General features: G+C 39.0%; 1 protein-coding gene across 1 annotated transcript in view; it reads left to right on the top strand.

The window, feature by feature from the left end:
- Nucleotides 1–16,367, top strand: part of RhoGAP102A (Rho GTPase activating protein at 102A) — an 86,319-nt gene that overhangs the window by 49,829 nt on the left and 20,123 nt on the right. The window contains exons 9-11 of the mRNA XM_072301576.1: nucleotides 448–591; nucleotides 3,039–3,226; nucleotides 4,598–4,698. Of these exons, the coding sequence (XP_072157677.1) occupies nucleotides 448–591; nucleotides 3,039–3,226; nucleotides 4,598–4,698 (433 nt within the window). The remainder of the gene's footprint in view (nucleotides 1–447; nucleotides 592–3,038; nucleotides 3,227–4,597; nucleotides 4,699–16,367) is intronic.

The following is a 16,367-nucleotide window of genomic DNA, read 5'->3' as shown; positions in this document are numbered from 1 at the left end:
AGCACCCGGCCCCTCCAAGAATGGATACATTTCCATAGGTTTAAATTGAGAAAAACACTGTTGCCAATTTGCTGGATCCGCCAGTGGCTCTGTTGCCTGTTCGAGACACGACACAAGTCTGATATTATAAACACAAGTCTTGTGTCTCCCACTGTGGATGGTTGAAGAACAACTCTTTGGTTATTTTCAAAAGAAGAAATCATTTTTTTAAGAGGTCAACGTTTCTAAGATCCCTGGTTGGAATCAAAACATTCTATTAATGCCCCCAGAACTGATTATAAGATTAAGAAGGTTCGATTATGATCAGTTTTTGTTACAAGAACAGTTTTTTCTTGTAATCCATCGAAAATATTTAATTTATATGTTTTTACGTACAAGTTATGCATGACCTTGAGGTCATGCATTTTATTCTTCGTACTTTTGAAATAACGGAGTCGTTCGTTGCAGGACTCCAGAGTCAAAGACTTCAAATAGAGTCAATTCAGCATTTATTACAGTTACTACCAGCAGTGCACCGAGATACACTTTGGCATTTACTTCGTGTCTTAGTTAGCGTAGCGAATAATTCCAAAGACCACAAAGACACTAAAGGTATGTTCCTTTGGTCCCGCGTAAGTGCTCAGTTTTGAACTTGTTGTGTTGCGTTGAGACACTAACTGCCTAGTTTTTATTTTCAGCTAACATGAGTTTTACGCAAGTGTATGTGCTATAACATATCGACGGTGCAAGTTCGCAACCATGTATCTCGGTTTGCGACGTGGCAGACTTCCTGACATCCTTCATTTTTTAAAAGTACCGAGTTTATCACACTTGAAAAAAAACACATTGGATCTAGAGTCCAGACTTTTAAAAACATCGACAAGAAAAAATACTCTTGATTCAATCAGATCTAAGCTTAAATCAAGAACCAAGCCTCTTAATTTGAGCGGATTTCCTTTTGATTTAAGCTTAAATCTGATTGAATCAAGAGTCCTTTTTCTTGTCAATGTTTTCAAGAGTCTGGACTCTAGATCCAATGTGTTTTTTTTCTCCAGTTCAGAAAGGAACCAACCCTTATTTTCGAAAAAATTGAGTTCTGAATGTTTCTTGAGTTCTATTAGTCTTTTATATTCTCCTGCCAACATCTGAAAGTCGAAAAAGAGAAATCAGTCTGTAAGAAGGAAGGTTGAAGTTTATTTTCCTCATTAATCCTTATGCAAGAATAAAACTTCAAACCTCTTTTCCTTAGTTTCAACTTAATGCGGATTGGTTTGGCTCCTTTCTGATGAACCCGGTCCAAGGAGGAAACTACTTAATGGCAATTCCTAAAAACTGTCATGACTTTTCTTTCCTGAGCAAAGAAAATTCTGCAAGAATTTCAAGGAATGATGTCGCTTTGTTCTCCTTTAAAAAAATAAAATAAGAGCGGATATTTTCAACCACCGCAAATGAGATACGTGGCTGCGGACTTACAACGTCGATATGATTGTTTTCACGTGTTTGTCATTTAACCAATGAATGTTTTAACGTGTTTTTGTCTTAACTTCCGTCCGATTTGAATCGCAGATATTATGGAGTCGCGCGCTGAGCCTGTATCTTTTGTTGCTTGCTTTTAACGCTAAATCGTCGGCCTGTTACGAAGTGCTTTAGCTCTCCCGGTTCTGAAGTTTGGACTTTAGACAAGGCAAGTTTAAGACTCTGATTTGATGATTTTAAGTTTTGCTAACTGTAATTTCTTACATTTCTTTCCAAATATTTTCACCGCTCCCCCCAGCGTCTAAAGCTATTTATGTAACACACTTTTACTGTCTCGAATAGTCTCTTTGTTTATTTACACATGGTAATCAGTAAACCTATGGTAATGAAATACGCATGAAATATGACGTAGATATGATATGGTAATTGATTTGATAGTTTTTTTTCTCATTATTTAGGTTCAAATAAATGAAGAACTTTAGAGTCTGATATATGTCCGTAGTTCATGCTAGCAGCGGAATCATCTCTTCTTTTAAAGTTTTTGAGGGTTCTGATCAGTAACGTGGCGTACTTTGTGATGTATTGATTACGGTGATTCGATGGACGCCATATTTTGTGTCAGAACGGCATGCAATTTATCGCATCAATTGGTTCCATTTTTTCAGCTACTCGACATTTTTCTCCAATTTTGTGATCGCAATTCTGTTGTCAGGATACTAGAGCACTCACTTACTAATTTTAACAAAGAAATTCAACGTACACTGGAAAAACAAGAATCTTAAATTTGCCGCCAAGAAGTATTTCTTCTTAAATCAAGAATTTCTCTGGTTAATATAAGCTACTTTTTTGCTTAACCCAAGCATTATTTTTCTTGATTCAAGAAAAAGTCAGCTTAAAGCAAGAAAAACAATTCTTGGCGGCAAATTCAAGAATCATCATGCTTGATCCAAGCTACTTTTTTTCAGTGTAATAAAGGCGTGGTTTTTTTAGAGAGAAAACATCGCATTCGATACTGATATCGAAACTGCACTCGAATGCGATATTTTCTCTCTAAAATAACCACGCCTTTATCACGTTGAATTTCTTTGTTAAGATTGGTAAGCGAGTGCTTTAGGCTCCTGACAACAGAATTTCGATCTCAAAATTGGAGAAAAATGAAGAGTGGCTGAAAAATGGAACCAATTGATGCGATGTATCGCATGCCGTTCTGACACAAAATATGGCGTCCATCGAAGCACCTTAATCTGCCATGTAGACCTATAAAACGATCGATAAACAGGGTCGAACGAATGAAACGACAACGAACTCCGTAATAATCGATTCTTTACCATAGCTTCAAATGGGAAGGTATCGATAATAATCGATCGTTCACGCCTTGTCACTGGTTTTGATCGTGTCTCCTCTTCAAAATTTTAAGATAATTGAGATGTTTTGCGAGTAACAGAAAGGCACTGCTTTTAAAAGGAGTTTTTAAAATCAATTACTTTCTTTTACAAAAAAAAAGAACGTTGAATGCGTTCTTTGAATTGTTTGCAACCGAAAGGCATAATAATTCTGAAAGTCTGTGTTATCCTTTTGAGCAGGTTTAATGGTGAAGGGGAATAAAATGGATGTTAGCAATCTGTCGACGTTATTTGCGCCAAACATCCTATATAGTGATAAGGACCAAATTTCCGGGAAATACGCCCTAAGCCCTGCTGGTGCCGAGGAAAGGGCGGACGCAATCAACGTAGTCAGGTTCCTGATCGAACGCCACAAAGAACTCTTTGCGGTAAGTAAGGTTCCTCTTCGTCGGTAACTTTGTCATGTATGACCGAAAATAGTTAATATAGTTTTTCCCCAAATGAAAAAATAACGTTTCAATATTAAGTATAGTTTCAAGTATGTTTTAAGAATGCAAAATTCCATTCGTAAATAGTAATTTTATCATTAGATTGTTACACGTCTTCGACTGCAGATTTCGCTGATTTTTCCTCTATTTATATGGAAAAATCAGAAAATTTTTTGACCGCAATTGGTCAGAAACATTCTTGCGAAAAATTGAATTTTTTAGTGATTTTGCAATTTTGGAAATGAGTTACGTTCTATTGTCTAGAGAGAACGACCCCATAAGGCCTGTGAAATTAAACCACCGCTTCAAGTGGGCTGGAGAAACCCTCGGTATTAGTATTACGCGATTTATTCAATATCGTTGTAAAATGATAAATTGATGGTAATTTACCTTACCTAGAAAATTTATTCAAGCGAGAGTCGAGCATGCCGAAACTATGCTGCCGTACTGAGGAAAAACGCCGTATGAGCCTTTAGACGTTGCCAGATTTACTTCAATAAAAACCGAATTTTCTCGGAACATCACGAACATTTTTCTTCAAAATTTTCAGATAATTTTGTTCGCAATTTGATCTAAAACATCTGAAAATTTCAAGAGGAAATATGATTAACTTTCCTCAAAAAGGCATGTTTTATCTTGAGAAATTTGGCAACTCTCGAATGTTCATACGGCGTTCTTCCTTAGCACTGCAGTATGGCAAAGCATACCTCGGATTTTTTCACATAGGTCCAATCAATTGATTTCCAAGGACTACATTTTGGGTATTACGCTATTTGGACAGCGTTAAGTGAAATCGATGGTTGTATTGATTTCTGAACAGCCATCACTTTGACGTGACAAAGGTGGAAGAATAAGAGGAAACACTTCATACAATTACATGATAAATCATGACAACCACTGAATTTTTCCAAGGACTACATTTTGGGTATTACGCTATTTGGACAGCGTTAAACAGAAAGGAACCAAGCCACATCAGCTAATGCCAATTTAATTTTTTACATGAAAACGGTTCTGCGGATTTTCGTGCAAATTGCAGTGAAAAAAAATTTCAAAGAAATCCGCACAAACGTTCTCTCGTAAAAAATTGTATTACCCAGTTAAATTTGGCAATAGCTGATGTGGCTTGGTTCCTTTCTGTCATAAACTCGGTCCATTTGATGTAGAGACTGGCGTATGAACAGATTGATTAATTCTGGCAATTGCAATTCCTAATACAAAACAGTCTTTTTAATTTGAAAATTTAGATGGTTCCCAAATTCCCCCTTGGCAGATTTATCTAATTAAAATCCTGCTATGTTATTATATTTTCAGCTCTCGGCAGATTTGCTTAACGAGGTGTACCTGCACATGATGGACAGTAACCCGGAGGAGTTGGATCAACTATTAAGGGCAAGGATACCCGCATCTGAGGTGTAAGTACCTCCGACTTATTATGACTCGAGTGTTATTACACGCATCAAGTTTGGCTTTACTCCCACGTTTCGACTCTTATACTGCCGTGCTAAGGAAGAACGCCGTATCAGCCTTCAGGCGGTTCTTTTGAATGGAATGCCAGCACGGTGTTCCATATCGGCCATACTACTCGGTTCATGCAACCTTACTCTCGGTTCCTATAACCGTACTCTTGACTCATGTATCCGCAGTGGCGTAGCTAGGAATTCTTAAAGAGGGGTCTAAGGGTCCATTCAAAAACGTGATGGTAAAATTACATTATTTTGTGTACGCCCCTGATTTTATGTCTGCTCTCCTAATGTAAAAAAAAGGTACAATAAATGAGGCTAAGAGGGGGGGGGTCTAGACCCCCTGCCTGCCCCCTTTCCTTGTCCACGCCATTGTATAACCGTACTCTCGATTCATGTAATCGTACTCTCTGTTCATACAACCGTACTATCGGTTCTGGGGGCCGTATCCTCGGTTCAGGCAACCAATCTTTTCTGCAGTTCAGTTTGTTTCGAAAGCTTGCATGGTCGCAGGATACCGTTCCTAGAACCGAAAGCACGGTTTCATGAACCGAGTAGTGCGGCTGATATAGAGCATCGTAACCACGGTTCTTAAAGTCGACTTTTTTCTCAGGAAAGTTTGCCAAACACTATCTAATTTTGCAAAGCACACGTAAATGATCGGGTAATATTTGCGCGGACTATCTGCACATATTTATGCAAAATGGAACTATGTGCACGTGGAAAGATGGGGTGTGCCGTTAGTGCTCGAGCCATAAGAAAGAATGGGAAATATAAAGCGCCAGTGACGTCAGCGGCAACGACGGGAGCGACGACGTTCGGCAACGCGGTCTGTAACTCATGAGCCCTGTCCACAACGCTCTTGTCGCATGCCCACAGCTCACGAGTTCTTTTCATTTAATTGAAAATTCCGCTTTTCCATTTTCTCAGAAGGAACTATATCTTCTTTTGCATTGTTTCTAATGCAGCTTGCACGAGCACGCCCCATCTTTCCACTTACACATAGTTCCTTTTAGCATAAATACGTGCATCTGTGCTGCCGTGTAAGGAAAAACGCCGTATGAACATTCGAGAGTTGTCAAATTTCCCTTGATAAAACATGCATTTTTGACGACACTCATGCGCATTTTTCTTTGAAATTTGCAGGTATTTTAAACTAAATTGCGTACAAAATTGCCTGAAAATTTTGGGAGAAAATATTCACAATGAAGATGTTGCATGTGTGAGGGATTTGCGATTGACCGTTGATTCTTAAGTAAATGTTCGCGAGAAACAGGATGGTGCCACTTATTTTCCTCTGAAATCATCTCCCAAGCTCAAACAGCTCTCAAGTTGAGCCCAAAATGGAAGAGATCCCACCCTACCCTGAGAGTCCACCTCTACATCAAAACAAACTCTCCATGCAAAGATAGGGAGCAAATACATTAGCAGGATTGCCACTTTATTTGGGGACTCCAAAACGGAAAACACGGCATCACTGCTAATGTATTTGCTCCCTATCTTTGCATGGAGAGTTTGTTTTGATGTAGAGGTGGACTCTCAGGGTAGGGTGAGATATCCCCTACATTTTGGCCTCACTTTGAGAGCTTTTTTTGAGCTTGGGAGATTATTTCAGAGAAAACCAGTGGCACCATCGTGTTTCTCGCAAACTTTTACATAAGAAACAGCAGTCGAATCTCAAATCCCTCACACATGCAACATCTCCATTCTCCCTGCAAATTCAGTATTTATCGAAGGAAATTTGGCAACGTCTGAAGGCTCATACGGCGTTCCTGCTTAGCACGGCAGTGCGAAGCTTCCGGTTCCTTTTTTGGGAATTGTTCAGAGAACTTCCAAGTTCGGCTTTGACGAGACGCTTCGTGGGCGCGAAATACGCGGCAGGTATCGATAAAGGCTCGATAAGATGCACCCACTCGGGTTGAACTTGATTGATTTTCGAGCTAAGTTCCACCAAGTCGGGAGCCGGCCGCGATGCCGTTTGACGCAACTTTCGACCTCGGCTCGGCCGGGCGGCCGCGGCTCCGGGCGCGCTGCATACATCAAATGACAACAAAACCGCTCGGCTTGTCGCGACGCGTTCGGAAGTGGGTCATTAGATTGCTGATAGTGCGGAAACCGTCCTGACCCACCCTCCCCCTCCGCCCCGACGGCGTCACGCGCTATTTATAGAACGCATTGATACGCTGATAACGAATCGTGGACAGTTTTACGTGAAAAAACCCGAAAAACAAAACAAATAAAAATAACTTGTTTAGTTAAAACCCGGCTCGCCCGCCGCCGGCCGCCGCGGTCGGTGCTTCGCCCCACCGGGCCCCCCCTCTCCCGCGCTCTAGGCCAAAACCGCTCAACTCCCATAGAAACCCTATGTATATACGCAGGTTTTGTCGGGTGAGCGGAGTAGAGATTCTGATGGGATCCAAGTTCTTTGACCGTATAAGGACCCATCACTTATTTCGAGCACTGGAAAAAAACACATTGGATCTAGAGTCCAGACTCTTCTTGAAAACATCGACAAGAAAAAATACTCTTGATTCAATCGGATTTTTGCTTGAATCAAAACGAAATCCGCTCAAATTAAGAGGCTTGGTTCTTGATCACTTATTTCGAGCACTGAAAAAAAAGAAGAAAAACACATTGGATCTAGAGTCCAGACTCTTGAAAACATCGACAAGAAAAAAAATACTCTTGATTCAATCGGAATTTTGCTTGAATCAAAACGAAATCCGCTTAAAAAAAGAGGCTTGGTTCTTGATTTAAGCTAGATTCTGATTGAATCAAGAGTACTTTTTCTTGTCGATGTTTTTAAGAGTCTGGACTCCAGATCCAGTGTGTTTTTTTTCCCAGTGAGAGGAAAAATCACGAGCGAGAATGAAGCCCAATTCACACCATCAAACTTTTAATCGGACATAATTGAAAGAAAAGTTGTATCGAAAGTTGAAAGCATAAAAATTTGATTAAATCATTTGTCGTTTAATTTCGAAAGTTGAATGAAACGTTGATTGCGACGTCACATTCAAGTTTCCGCTCAATTTTTCATCAAATTGTCGATTTCTCGGGTCGGTATCACGGTATTGGGTTTTACGAAAAGCTTGGGTCACACAAAGCTGAAAGTTTACAGTGGCGTTGAGAGACAGGAACTTTTTACATGTCAAAAGCATACTTTCAATTGCATCGTCGCAAAAACCATTTTTCAAGATGTCTGCGATCTCTTCGACAGTTTACGGATCTTTAAAAGGCTTATAAAGATTTTGGGGGAAGGGGACTTGTGGGAAATACTTAAACAAAAACTAGAACTTCATGTGGGGTTGAGATGTTTTTGGGGTTATCTTGAGAACATAAGAGTTTATGGAGACTTAGGTAACCAATTGGACTTTAAGGGATACTTATCGAGGGATAAAAAATCACCACAGAATAAAAAAATCCTCCACCAAAGAATGCTACAATGCCGAATATAACGGTACAAATTAGATGACATCGCGGAAAACCGGCCCACACGACACCAAAAATTTGCAAAGATATTCATTTCAACGTTAAAAATGGGGGAGCGTCAATTCCATGAGACAAAATTCACTAAAACTCTCTACACCTCTTTGGTGCAACAGGACTTAATTATCTTTCAAGAAATTCCCACCTTGTTATATCTGAACCGGATAAACCTCTATATTGGCCTCAGCTAAAGGCTCCTAGATTTTTCCCGTGTACGATAAGTATCTTGATTTATTTTGTGAGGAAAGATCTGTACTTTTAAAGGATGCCTGTCATTCCTAATACGTTCAATTTCGTATAATACTGTGCAACACCTCTGTTGTAAAATAGTTGCTTCAGGCGCCGCCGCACGGCGGGCGGACGGCCAGCGCAAAACGCGCATTGGCGCCTACAAACCTAAGTGGATACTTCAAGCATTGTGCAATGCGTGAAGTATCCACTTAGGTTTGTAGGCGCCAGTGAGCCTCTCGCGCTGGCAGCACGCCGCTCCGCTCTGTTAGGCTTTAATACCTATTTATACTCGCATAGTCAGCGTTTTTTAACTCATGATTTTAAAGTTTTTGCATACTCTGCATTGATTATTCTCATTTGAATTGATGGGAAAAAATATGTATCAGTTTATCAAAGGAGAATAATAATATAATGTGTGCTTTTTAAATATTGGTGGTTCCGTGTCAAATTTAATGATTTCCAGAGAACTTTAATTTTTTCTTTCACATTTTGTGCTTTTAATGTGCTGCAGCGAGGTGTGAACGCAACCAAACGCTCAAAATTTGACGTGTTTGACTCTAAAAGATCGATGTACTAATGGGTTAAAAGTAAAGATTGCAAGCTTCTTGGTTTTTTTTTCCTCCTATGTTCATTTTTGCAGTTTCTGTCGGCACAACTGCGGCTCATTGAGATTAATGTCGCTTGGAAAAGGTTTTACAAATATTTGCCTCGTTTTAAAAATATAAATGTTTTCAAAATGAAGTAATAATTTCGTAAAGAAAAAATTTAAAAAATAAAAAAAAGTACCTACACATATATAAGGTATATTGTACATCGAATATTTTAAGGTAGAAATAAAACCAAATATTCACCAATGACAATTTAAAAAGATGATTCGAAAGGAGAAAGTAATAAAATTTCATTTAGAAAATGAGCAACCATAACAACACCTCCTTCTCTCTCAATTTCTCATTTCCATATTGTCAGTATAATTTTACATACCGACTACAATATAACGCTTGGACCAAGTCACTGTTGCTTATTTTACGTGTGGGCGTAAACTACCGGACAAAAAAGGCGCGCGAACAAAAAATCTTTGACAAAACGTCCTGAAACCAAAATGACATTGTATTCGACGTCATGACGTAACATTTTGTTTGGTGTGGTAATGTTAACTGGATGACGGAAGAGAGGCTGCCGAAGAAGACACTCGATTGGATTCCTTCTAGGAGGAGATAAAGGGGACACCCAGTTAGAGGGTGGCGACAGGGGGTTTTAGAGGAAATGGGGGAGTGGCAGGGCGAGGCTTTGGGAGGATAGGAGTAGAATTAAGAGTATAGATATAGAGTCAGAATTTTTTATTTTTGGATGATCATGGTGTCAACCAAAACTTTGAAAAACTGTTTGTTGACACTGTAATCGTTGACACCATGCTACGTTACCTAATCAAAGCCCTTCCATGAAACTTGTCAGTGCCGCCGTCTCTTACAGCTTCAAGAAGGGCTTTAAATGTGTCTATTAGGGTGACTCGGTGGACGCCATATATTGTGTCCAAACGACATGCGATATATCGCATCGATTGGTTCCATTTTTTCAGCTATTCGTCATTTTTTTCGAAAATTAAGATCGCAATTCTGTTGTCAGAAAACTGAATAATTCACTTACCAATTTTGACAAACAAATTCAACGTAATATAGGCGTGGTTTTTATAGATAGAAAATATCGCATTCGAGTGTAGTTTCGATATCAGTATCGAATGTGATATTCTTCCTCTTAAAAAACTTCGCTTTTATCAAGTCAATTTGTTCGTCAAAATTGGTAAGTGGATTTCTTAGTCTTCTGCCAACAGAATTGCGATCTCAAAATTCGGAATAAAAGTAGTTGAGAAAATGGAACTAATCGATGCGATATATCGCATCGATTGGCTCTATTTTCTCAGCTACTAATCATTTTTCTCGAATTTTGAGATCGCAATTCAGTTGTCAGGAGACTAAAGCACTTACTTGCCAATTCTAACAAACAAAATCAACGTAATAAAGGCGTGGCTTTCTTAGAGAGAAAGCATCGCATTCGATACTGGTATCGAAACTGCACTTGAATGCGATATTTTCTCTCTAAAAAAACCACGCCTTTATTACCTTGAATTTCTTTGTTAGAATTGGTAAGTGAATGCTTTAGTCTCCTGACAACAGAATTGCAATCTCAAAATTCGAGAAAAATGATTAGTAGCTGAAAAAATAGAGCCAATCGATGCGGTATATCGCATGCCGTTCTGACACAAAATATGGCGTCCATCGAATCACCTTAAATATGGCCGAAGGAGAGGATATGTGCACGTGAATATAGTACAACTATCATGAAGTGGCAGTCGCCAACTCGTCATGTGAGCTGGTATAAATAACCAGCCAAATGCAGTCAGTTGTCCGCCTTCAAATGAGCGATTAGGCAAGATTGCATCCTACACGTTAAAATAGTTGTATCCCAAAGATTGGCCGGCGCACTCCACGCGTTGGTTACGCCTGCCTTTTCATTTCTTTGCTTTTACTTTTCCTCAGATCTCAAGTTTTAACTATCATTCAGACTTACCATCAAAAATTCAACAATGTCGAAATAAACTGAGAACTTAAAGGTTAATTTAAATATTAGCGACTGAAATTATTCTTTGGAGCTTTGTGGCGATCAGGCGTCGTAAAGCGCCAAAGAGCGCTATAAAAGCGACTCATATGTATGTAAATTATTCTTTCCCCTTAAGACGCAAATAAATATAAAGGCTAAAGGTAAAAGCTAAAGGTGGTATGGAAAGAAATAACACTCGGAGGACGCTTTTAGATCACCTTTATGGGCAAGGTATCATACCGAACTGAAACTGAGAAATGAAAAACTGGAGGAATCAAAACTTTACAAAACAGCTGACGCTTTTCGCCAACACGCCCCCTCAAAATTTAACTTGGGGATTAAATTTTGACATTGAAAAATGAAATGTAAATTTGACTTTTTTTTTTTTTTTTTTTTTTTTTTTGGGGGGGGGGGGTTAAAACGTCAAAAAAAATTCTTTTTTTTTTTTTTTTTTTTTTTTTTTAAAAAAAAATTAACTTTATCTAATATCTGGGAAGAAAAGAAAATAGATTCAACATTCGTTGCAAGGATGAGGGAAACCCAGATGAAAACCTCATCAAATCTCTCACTCGGTACTGGCTGATTGGAGCCCAAATTCAGCTCTGAATTTCAAGAAGGTCGGAGTTGGTAGAGGCTTCGTGAGCAGATCTGCTGGCTGATCACCTGTGGACAAATGATGAAGGATAATAGTATTTTCTTCAACTTGCTCTCGGGAAAAGTGATATTTAATATCGATGTGTTTCGATCTTTTATGACTAGACGGGTTGTTAGCAATGCTAATACAACCGTTATTATCCTCATAGATAGGGATTGGCCGTTGTATTGCCAAATTTACGCTATGCAGTAATGACTTCAACCAGAGAGCTTCCCTAACCCCTTCAAATAGGGCCATGTATTCTGCCTCTGTAGACGAGGCAGCAACAGATTTCTGTTTCTTTGTATTCCAACTAACGGTGCACACACCAAACAGTTTGAAGAAAAACCCAGTGGTACTTTTCCTGTCCGTTGAATCTCCTGCCCAATCAGAATCAACAAATCCACTTAGAATATGCTCATGATCATTATTTCGTTTATACGTAAGTTTCAAAGCACGAGATCCTTTCAAATATCTCAGGACTCGTTTTAAACACTGCCATAGCTCCTTGTTATTTTTACTAGCGAATCGACTCAAAATATTTACTGCAGTGCTTAAATCGGGTCGAGTACTCAGCATTATATACATGAGACATCCAATAAGGCTTTGGCAAGGCGCGTCGCACCTTTCGTCTGAATTGAGAGCTTCGAAGTTTAATTTGCTCGGAAGAGGGTTGCTAATAGGATTGCAATCACTCATGTTGAATTTTTTAAGGACTGCGTCAATGTAAGCGCATTGACTCATGGTTATCTCTTCATTACCTCTTTCGAATTTAATTCCCAAGAATAATCGAATGCTGCCTAAATCTACCATGCTAAATTCACTCTTTAAATAGCGTTTGAAACTCATCATTGTTTTAAGATCTTTGCAAATTATTACCACGTCATCGACGTAAAGAATAACGTAAATATTTTTGGAAATATCACCCCTATCCAAAAAGTAAATGCAACGGTCCGCAGGTGAAGTTTTGAAATCTACCTTAAGGAGTTTTATTTCAAAAGTTTCAAACCAGCATCGTGCTCCTTGTTTAAGACCGTATAGTGCCTTATTTAGTTTGCAAACGTGATTTTCTTTACTCTCCATCCCTTCTGGTATTCTCATGTAAATTTCCTCTTTTAGAACTCCATTTAAGAATGCAGTTTTGACGTCCATTTGGTGAATTAACAGGTCAAATTGGTTTGCAAAAGCTGTTAAGATTCTAAGACTAGCGATTCGAGCAACTGGCGCAAATGTTTGGTCGTAGTCCTCCGCAAATTTCTGACTATAGCCGCAGGCTACAAGTCTAGCTTTATACTTTACTTTTTCCCCAAATTCATTGCTTTTAATTGCAAATACCCACTTGCATGCAACAATGTTTCTTCCTATGGGCTCTGGCACAATATTCCAGGTTTTATTGATTAATAAAGAATCAATTTCTTCCTGAATAGCTTTTTTCCATTTTAATTTGTCGGGGCTTTTCTCGATCTCTTTAATGGAAGAGGGAATGTCACATTCGAGTGATTGAGCACTTAAAATGTACCGAGTTATATCATCGGTTTCATCATAACTAACATGTGGCAATCCCTTAATTCGTTCACTCCTTCTCAGTTCATGGGGCTTTGAGTCACAGTTTGCTGTAGGTAAATTAACATTCACATCCTTATCATCCATTTTGTCCTTGTTAGAGTTTTCAGGTTTAAAAGGCTCACATGTTTTCTCACACGTGTTTGATTTTTCATTTACTCCAGCTCGTTGCTGTGAAACTGATACTTGACCATTATCGAGTTTATGGTTTGCACTATTCCTATCACCATAGGTTTCACCATATTTATCTCGATTTTCTAGAATATTATTCAAATTCAGCACAGGCCTCGAAACCAGGTAATTTGTCTCATCAACAATTACATCTCTAACTTTGACAAATTTTTCGTTTTCTACGTCCCACACTTTATATCCATTTGGTTCATAACCAACTAGAATGGCTTTCCAGGATTTTTCATCAAATTTTCGTTTCCTGGTTTTGTTGTGGACATAGACCGTAGAACCAAAAACTCTCAAAAATTCTATTTTGGGCTTTTTTCCATGCCATGCTTCATACGGAGTCATGCATGCTGATAAAGCTTTGGTAGGAGTCAAGTTTATCAGATACGTAGCTGTTAGGACAGCTTCACCCCAAAATGCAAGATCTAACTTAGCTCCATGAAGCATTGCACGTGCCCGTTCTGTGATACTTCTTACCATTCTTTCAGCCACCCCATTCAACTGAGGCGTTCGTGGAATGGTCGGATGATATGTTATTCCCTTATCTATACAAAACTGTTTCATCTCAGTGGAGAAATATTCGCCACCATTATCTGAGTAGAGAGTAACGAATTTTGAATTAAAATGAGCCTCACTTTTGGCTACAAAATCTTTGAAAGCAGAAAAACTCCCGATTTTTGTTGAAGCAAGTAAGTTACACAGTAGTGAGTGTATTGATCAACAAATAAAACGAAGTAATTCTGATTATTCAGAATAGTTGGAGGACTAATTGGTCCAGACACATCTGAATGTACTATAAATAACGCTCTATTGACGTGACTTTTATCTTTTATCTTGTGAAATGGTAACCTTGCTTGCTTACCTTTAATACAAGCTTCACAAAAATGTTCACTCACTGCAACATTTTTGATCCTGTCAATATCATCAAACATGTTATGTCTTTTCAACTCTAAAAATTTTCCCTTGCCAATATGTCCTAAGCGTTCATGCCACAGTTTATAAGTAGTATTGCCCATCGCACTATAAACTTGCATGTTTGCATTCTGGGAATTAATCAAAAATGTAATCGAAAATAAATTATGAAAGGGCTTACCCTTGAAAAACACTGTACTTCCCTTTGTAATTTGTACGCCCTTTTGATCGAAGGTGACCGTGAATCCAGCTTCCTGGATTTTCTTCACGGACAATAAATTATGAGGAACTTCAGGGCAGAATAGAACGTCCTCGAGAAGTCCGCTGAACCCGGATTGAGTCGTAACGTTGATATTCCCTTTTTTAAGGGCAGTGATGAAGGCTCCACTCTTTGCGATGGCAATCTTCATTGGAGGATCTAGTGTCACGCTGCTGTTGAAGAATGCATCAGTTTTTGAAATATGGGCCGATGCTCCAGAATCCAGGATCCAGAATCCAGCTTCTTGATTTCCTTGAGATTCACCCGCCATGAAGGCAAAAGCAGAGATATTTGCACTTTCGGGTGAATAGTCATCTTTATCTTTAACTTTCACGCTCTTTAAGTTGGGTCTCGGTGAATTTTGGCTCGATTGATTGCGTCTGTAAATGCAATCCTTGATCACGTGATTTTTACGGCCACAATGGAAACATCCCATTGATTTCTTCTGAAAAGGTTTGAAGTTATTCTTCTTCTTAATGTTCGGATTGAACTTTTGAGAATTGAACTTTGAATCCTTTAGTGGGAACTTTCGTTTTTGGTGGTCCAAGAGGAGGACTTTGGGGCTTGTATCATCATCACCCTTCAGCTTTGTTTCATGATCAAGTAGCCTTGTCTTAACAAAAGCTAATGTCAAGTTGTTTTCTGACAAAGTCTCGATAGCTGTAACGATACCATCATAGCTGCTTGGCAACGTCACTAAAAGGTGAGCCACCTTATCAGATTCGGTCAACGTGGCGCCAGCGGCACTCAGCTCAGTCATCAAATCGTCAAAAACTGTGAAGAATTTCATTAAATCTGACTGTCCTTGGAATTTTAACGCGAGCAACTTCTTTTTAATCGATATTTGCGCGGCCAAACTCTTCCTCTCGTAAATGGCATCTAAACTTAAGAAAATGTCTCGTGCACTTTCTTCGTTGCTAACGAAGTGAATGTGAGAGTCCGCGAGATACTCGAGAATTACATTTTTCGCTTTTAGGTCCGAATCGTCCGAGATTTCACTTGCACCACTTGCAACACTGTTATCGCCCGACGCGGTCTGAGTCGTAACCGTGGTTACCGAGTCTACGGCGGATAAGACTTTTAACTCGGCCAAGACCGCTCGCACTCGCAACTTCCAAATTGAGTATTTGGTACCGTCGAACGGCTTAATATTTCTTTTAGTTTTATGGTCACCACTCATTGTTAATTGGACACTTAATGAAATCACGAATAAAAACTGCACTGCTCTGGGCCCATAACCTAAAGGCTAAAGGTAAAAGCTAAAGGTGGTATGGAAAGAAATAACACTCGGAGGACGCTTTTAGATCACCTTTATGGGCAAGGTATCATACCGAACTGAAACTGAGAAATGAAAAACTGGAGGAATCAAAACTTTACAAAACAGCTGACGCTTTTCGCCAACAAAATATTCCTGGTAGACCGTCTGTGTACACAAGGAATTTCATGTTGCCTTGATCAGGGAATATTTGGAAATTTTTCCCCTGATGTTTTTCGACATTTTGAATTTCTTGATTTCTCTGTTCCTCTGCAAAACGTTTTCTCAGAAATAAAAGCGTGAAGGTAAAAATGATTAATAGAATATGATTCAATTAGAAACGAGGATTTTTAAGGATGGCCGCAATTTTTCGAGATTTTTATTTCGACTCTTAAATTTGTTGAAACCCTTGGATGTCCGGACGAATCAAACAGTTTTATTTAGCAAGGAAAATGAAGTTGAAGATCTGGCATTTTTTATTTGTCGCTCGAAGACTACTTTACCTTAAT

This window comes from Bemisia tabaci, chromosome 6 (genome assembly GCF_918797505.1).
Source record: "Bemisia tabaci chromosome 6, PGI_BMITA_v3".
In the NCBI taxonomy this organism is placed as follows: domain Eukaryota; kingdom Metazoa; phylum Arthropoda; class Insecta; order Hemiptera; family Aleyrodidae; genus Bemisia; species Bemisia tabaci.
This window is presented reverse-complemented; position numbering and strand designations above follow the sequence as displayed.